This window comes from Tamandua tetradactyla, chromosome 4, assembly GCF_023851605.1.
Source record: "Tamandua tetradactyla isolate mTamTet1 chromosome 4, mTamTet1.pri, whole genome shotgun sequence".
Classification (NCBI taxonomy): Eukaryota; Metazoa; Chordata; class Mammalia; order Pilosa; family Myrmecophagidae; genus Tamandua; species Tamandua tetradactyla.
In genome coordinates this window covers 64,299,085-64,304,902 of record NC_135330.1, presented here as the reverse complement: position 1 = coordinate 64,304,902, position 5,818 = coordinate 64,299,085, and the positions used below count along the sequence as shown (strand labels likewise).

Here is a 5,818-nt window from a genome sequence, read left to right as displayed (position 1 = left end):
CTGTGAAGCGAAAGAGAGTGAGGTGGGGGGCATAGGCAGGAGACTGGTTAGAATTTGACATGACCTGAGGGGCCCTGCCACCTCCATAGTCACAGTTTGTACCTGTTATTCATACAGCTTGTTACTGAATAGACAGATACAACCTATGGAGCTTGAGGTTTACTTTTCTGTCATACTAGATACAAACTTTCAAATCTTGGCATCTTACGACCATGAGCCACCAATCTATGAACCATGTTGCTATTTAAAGAATCAATATTTTCTCTGTAGCAGCCAAGATCTGGACAGTGATGCTGGACTCCCCACCCCCACCTCCCAGGCATCCTGCTGTCCTGCTCCCGTTGTCTGTTATGGCAAGATAACTCCAAGCTGCCAAGATGCAGGTCCCAGCGGGCAGGTGGAACAGTGCTGAACTTGGGCTCAGGGGACCCAGGTTTAAGCCTAACTCCACCTCTCAGCAGCCATGTGACTCTGAGCACATCACACTACCTTTTCTTAGGTTCTTTTCTCATCTACCATGTATTAGGGGAGCTAACTTCCCATGAAAGAGGAGTTAAGGAGATAACACAATCTAAGAAGCTCTGGAGAGCCTGGCTGGCCCAGGCCTGGCCTAAAGGGACTTGGCCTTGCAGGACAGAAGGCAAGTCTGACTTCTCTCAGGCCTACCCAGGAGCTAAAGCCCCCCTGGAGCCAAGGGTTTAGACTCCTGAGCTTGCACACAAAGGAGTAGTAAGGTTTATCTGACTGAATCCCAACATGGGAGAAATGAGAAAACTGAAGTCCTTAGAGGGAAGGTAGCCTACCCGTGATCACGCTGCTTGTGGCAGCAGAACCAGAGCTAGAGCTAGAACTAGAGCCCAGGCCTCCAGACTCCGAAGCCAGTGCTTCCCACTGGGCCAGCAGTGTTCAAACATTTTCAGTGGAATACTTTTTCCAAACATAATATCCTACAGATTCCAATATATAAAGCAGATGGAAACAGGGCTGCCCTTGTTGATGTGGGGAGAGGGCAGACACCACCCCCCACCCCCCAATTCCCACGTTCTCAAAACCAGAGGACTCCACTAAACAGTGTGGGAAACCCTGTGGAACCCTCCCCAGCTCTCTGCCAAGTCTCATCAACTCTGCCACCCAAGTATCCCAGGCCACGGGGAGCACTTGCACGTTTTCACCCCATTTTATAACACGTGACTGGACACCACCTCCTCCTTGGGGAAAGGAGGTCAGTTTTTAAAAACTGGGAAAAGAATGGCCCCAACATATCTATAACCAGTGGCACCCAGAGACAGCTTGCTGGGCCTTATACCATCCTGGAGCAAAAACAATCTGAGACTGAACTCAGAGTGTCTCAGTCCCCCACCACCCTGAGTTTTCAGAAATAAAGTACATGAAATCGTTTCTTTCCATGTCTTGCCAGACACAGGCCCTGACTTGCTGTCCTATGGTGCTTACAACCCTGGCTTAAATACAGAACCTTTAGCACAGCACTCACCCCAGCTCAACTTTTCTTGAGCCACTTCCCTGTTGCTGCTGGTACAAGGTCTCCACCTATTCTGGGTAATTAGGACAACGCCCAGCTGCACCTACCCAGTGTGCCCTAAGGGATGGGTTTGTGCAACAAGCAAAGAATCCCAAACCTACCTCCACCTCTCCAGTTTCATTCTCCTTTAGCACAAAGCTGAGGACATCAGTGTCAGGGCCAGCAAGTAAGCGTAGGTAGAGAGGGCAGTCGGCAATGGAGAGTTTCTGGAAGAGCACTGCAAACCAAGAGAGGGGGTTGGGATCTCATCCCTGAAAAGAAGGGCAGGGGCCCAGGGTGAGTGGGACAGACTTAGAAAAGCTGAGATGGGAGTGGTCATAACTGGAATTAGACATAGCTGTCCTTTCAATCTAACCTGACGAATGAAGACCGTAATAACCTTTTATCTTGGGTGTCTACTTAGAATTTAAACTGTATTTCCATTCACATCATCTCCCAAAAAGATAAAGAGCGGAAGAGTGGATTCTCCCCCATTGCAGAGTTTAGGAAATGGGAGCCCAGGGTGTGGTTTTCCTGAAGTCACAATTGAAGGGCACACTGAGCTAGCATGGCCTGCCCTGTCAAGCTCTCTGCTCTTGTCTCCTGTCCAGAATCTATAAGTTGCTCTCCCACAGATCTGAACAGCAGGTGGATGGCTGGAATCTTGGCCAAAGGAACCCACTTCTCCCACCCAAGTCTGGCAGTGGTTTTACTGGTCATGGGCAGAGTCAGGAATGGTAGCTTCTGCTTGGGAGCTCTCTCTCATTCATACCTTGCCCATCCTTATGTATCCGCTTAAAAAGTGCAAACTTCTGGGGATTGTCCACGACCATAAACTTCTTGAGCAGACCCTGGATGACCTCACTGACCGTGGTGGTGCTGCTGATATGCAGCTGCTTGATGGCATCGAGTGGCAGGTAGAAGGATGTCCGCTTGTCTGTGGTGGCTGCCAAGTTTACTTCCTTGATGGCATCATAGATAGACTGGGGCCGGATCCCAGCAGGTACTGTCACTGGCCGCCGAAGTTTCAAATGCACTTTGATGAAACCCGTGTAGGTGCCGTCTTCACTCTGCCAGTGGGCAGGGAGAGGCGTGTCACATGGGGTAAGGATCTGGGACTGGGCATTGCCCTGGGGGCTTTAGAGGGCTCTTCTAATGGTAGTGCCACCAGGTAAGCCCCCACCTCAACAACCACCTGTCTCCCTGACTTCTTTCCTATTTCTGCTGATCTGGGGGTACTGGAAGTTACAGAGGCACCTTTGTCCCCAGAGGGCCCAGAGAAGGCCTAGTGTGTCCTGCTACCAGAGAGGCTTCTAGGGGCTGCCATGGATTTCCTGTCCAAAAATCACAGGCTCCCTGCCCCCAAAACCTGTGCCACTAAGCAGATGCTGCTCACCTTGGGCAAGTCCCTTCACTAAGGGGCAGGTCTGGAGTGTGACCGCTCTAGTTTGTATATCCAGATGAGGGAGCAGTAGGAAGTCTCCATAATAGGGTCCTCGGAACACCACTAGATTTCCTCTTGGCCTCTCTTTCCAAAGATCCCATAACCGGCAAGACTTAAGCCCAGGCCCATTTGCAGCTGGGCGTTCTGGAGCTCCATCTGACTGCAGTTCCAAAGAGCCAGTTGCCGCCAGCCACCAGCAGGGAGCAGACTTATTCTATCTTCTCCCCTCCCCATTTGAAAGCGCCTTCCTGAACCTGGCTCAAAGTTGGGTGCCCTCTTCTCTCTGAGCCCTGGCATGATCTAAGGAAGCTTACCCCAGACACAGGCTGTAACTGGGCAAAAAGCGGGAGAGGTAGGAGGAGCTGCCTGGTGGAGGACTTCCTGGGGTCCAAGCGATGCCAGGCCCTGGGTCACTGCCCATCATTTAATTACCACAAGCTCTCTGGCAGACGGATATTAAGATCTCTATTTTGCAATGAAGCTTAGAGGAGTTATGAAAGTTTCCCAGAGTCACGAGCAAAAACATGGAAAAGCCAGAAATTGGAGCTGGGACTTGCTCAAAAGCCTGTTTTATATCCTTAAAGCACATGAAGGCAAGAGGCTCCAGCGGCCAGCCTTCCATGGCCCCTGAGGGTCTAGAGTCCCTGAAAAAAGGGGAGGAACCACAAAGGGATTGCTGCAGACTCCCAGGTGGGAAGCCAGAGGGACCTGTGGGGCAGGCGCTGGGAGGGGAGCAGGGGCAGGCCCGCCTCACCAGCTTCATGCCCAGGCAGTTCTTCTCCCGGGAGTTGTAGCTGTCAATCTTCTGCTTGATCTCCTGCAGCGTGGGCGGGCGCCGGGTCTCCTCCACTGGTTTACAGACATTCTGCAACACAGAGGAGGGAGGGGGTGTATGGTGGTTCTCATGAGCAGGGGAATGGCAGCCCTTCCAAGGGACCCTTGACCCAGAAGAAGTGAACACCAGCCCCACATGATGGAAACTAATTGCACGGACTCAGAGTGGGGAACCATAAATGGTCAAATCCCAGCTGAACCCCTGCCAGGTCTCCTCATCGTGAAATCGGAACAAATATCTACCGTTTGGCTTGTTCGTCACATAAGATGGTTATGAATCTGAGAATCAGCAGGGCTGCTTTTGGTTACTGAGGGTTATTATGGAAAAGACGCTTTTAGATGAGAGATGCAAAGAAATGCAAGCTATACTCCATCTCCAAGGAGTAGCAATAAGTCTGGAAGGACAGGCGTGCACACATGGTGCCGGCATCTGCTGAAGGGAGTGACAAGAATCCCCCCAACCCAGAGGACCAGTGGCCCATGGACTCTCATTTGACTTCTGCACATATTAACTGTAGGGCTCTGGCATGGATATCTCTTCAGTCCCCACGCCACTAGCCACAGTGCTTTGCACATAAAAGAAAGCAAACATATATCTGGCAAATGAATGGGTGAACTGAGATGGGGGCCCTGTCTACAATAATCAAGGAGAAAAGTCTCCTCTACTGGGGCATAGGAACACCTCACATTTCCTGAGCTTTGCTTCAGTGTCAAGTTTTGGCCTTCAGTATCTCCCTGAATCCTCATGAATAAAAGCCCTGCAAGATGGAGCTAACCTCCCCTGTTTGATAGGTGAGACAACCAAGAGGAACCTAGGAACTCGCCAGAAGCACTACAATTAGTATGTACAGAAGTCAAATGAGAGTCCAGGTCTGTCCTTTTGTGCTTTTTCTTTGGCATTACGACGTGTTTTCTCACATTCTCTGATGCCCTCTCCCCAAGGGAAGAAGGGAGTTGAGGGCGAGTGGCCTCACAGTGTGGGAGGAGCTGAGAAGCACATTCACGGGTCTAAGCCACCCTGATCCTGGGCCCGTTCCCTGGACTTGTCTCCAGCCCATGGCCCCCCCACTCTGGTTTTGTCTTTGTGCTGTCCCTGCGTGGCTGTGAGTGCAGAAGCCACAGTCTAGTGGAACAGGTTGTTCAAAACCACTCAGTTTGCCTGATCTTAAAAATCTAGCAAACCTGGGGGCGGGTCAGTATTTTCCTTTGGCACATGGGGAGACTGAGGCCCAGAGGGCGAGGTAACTCTCATACAGGCCCGCAGCATGACAAGGGAAGGGCTTGTTCTCTGGGCCACTTCCCTGACACCATCCTGTGAGTTGTCTGGGTTTGGGTGGGGAATTTGGCAGCTGCCCTGACATCACCACACTGTCCAGTTGAACACAAACGGGCACCCACGACACAGCCTGCCTCCAACTCTCTTCCCTTCAGCAAGCCTGCCCATGGGAGACATGTCACCCTGAACCACGTGTCGGTACTTCCTCCTCCCACTTTCTAATCCCATTATAAAACATCAAGTTTTCCAGCTGGCAAGAGGAGCTCGCATGACTTGGTATGAGTGGCTCCAGCCTCCCACCCTCTCACCACTCAGCACAGAGAGAAGCCTACATCCTCTTTCCATCACAGCATCCTTTCCCAGCCAGCCTCCTCCCCTCTGTACTTTTCCCACAGGGATGCTGATGCATTTTCACGTGTCTTCTCTTACATGCTACGTACATTACTCCTACCTTACAAATGAGAAAACTGAGGCTCAGAGAGGTTATGAAACATGCCTGAGGCCCCTCTGTTAGTAAGGAGCTGGGCAGGGACTGGGATCAAGTCCTTCTAAGTCTGGAGCCCATGCTGTTCCCAATTCACCCCCTGGCTACCCCTGGGACAGTCTCTTCTGACACTGCTAGAATGACCACTGAAACTCCATGCCGCAGGGCTGGCGTGACAGCTGCTGAACCTAATTATCTTGACCTGGGAAATGCCCTTCCAAGGTGTGTCTGATCACTGGGTCAGGCCGCAGATGCCCCAGG

At 51.5% G+C, this 5,818-nt stretch overlaps 1 protein-coding gene across 2 annotated transcripts in view; it reads right to left on the bottom strand.

The window, feature by feature from the left end:
* The window catches only part of RASSF5 (Ras association domain family member 5), a 69,112-nt gene that overhangs the window by 2,462 nt on the left and 60,832 nt on the right, over positions 1 to 5,818 (bottom strand). For both annotated transcript variants that reach the window (XM_077157614.1, XM_077157615.1), the window contains 3 exons: positions 3,718 to 3,828; positions 2,292 to 2,589; positions 1,642 to 1,757 (listed from right to left, as the gene is read on the bottom strand). In XM_077157614.1, the coding sequence (XP_077013729.1) occupies positions 1,642 to 1,757; positions 2,292 to 2,589; positions 3,718 to 3,828 (525 nt within the window). The remainder of the gene's footprint in view (positions 1 to 1,641; positions 1,758 to 2,291; positions 2,590 to 3,717; positions 3,829 to 5,818) is intronic.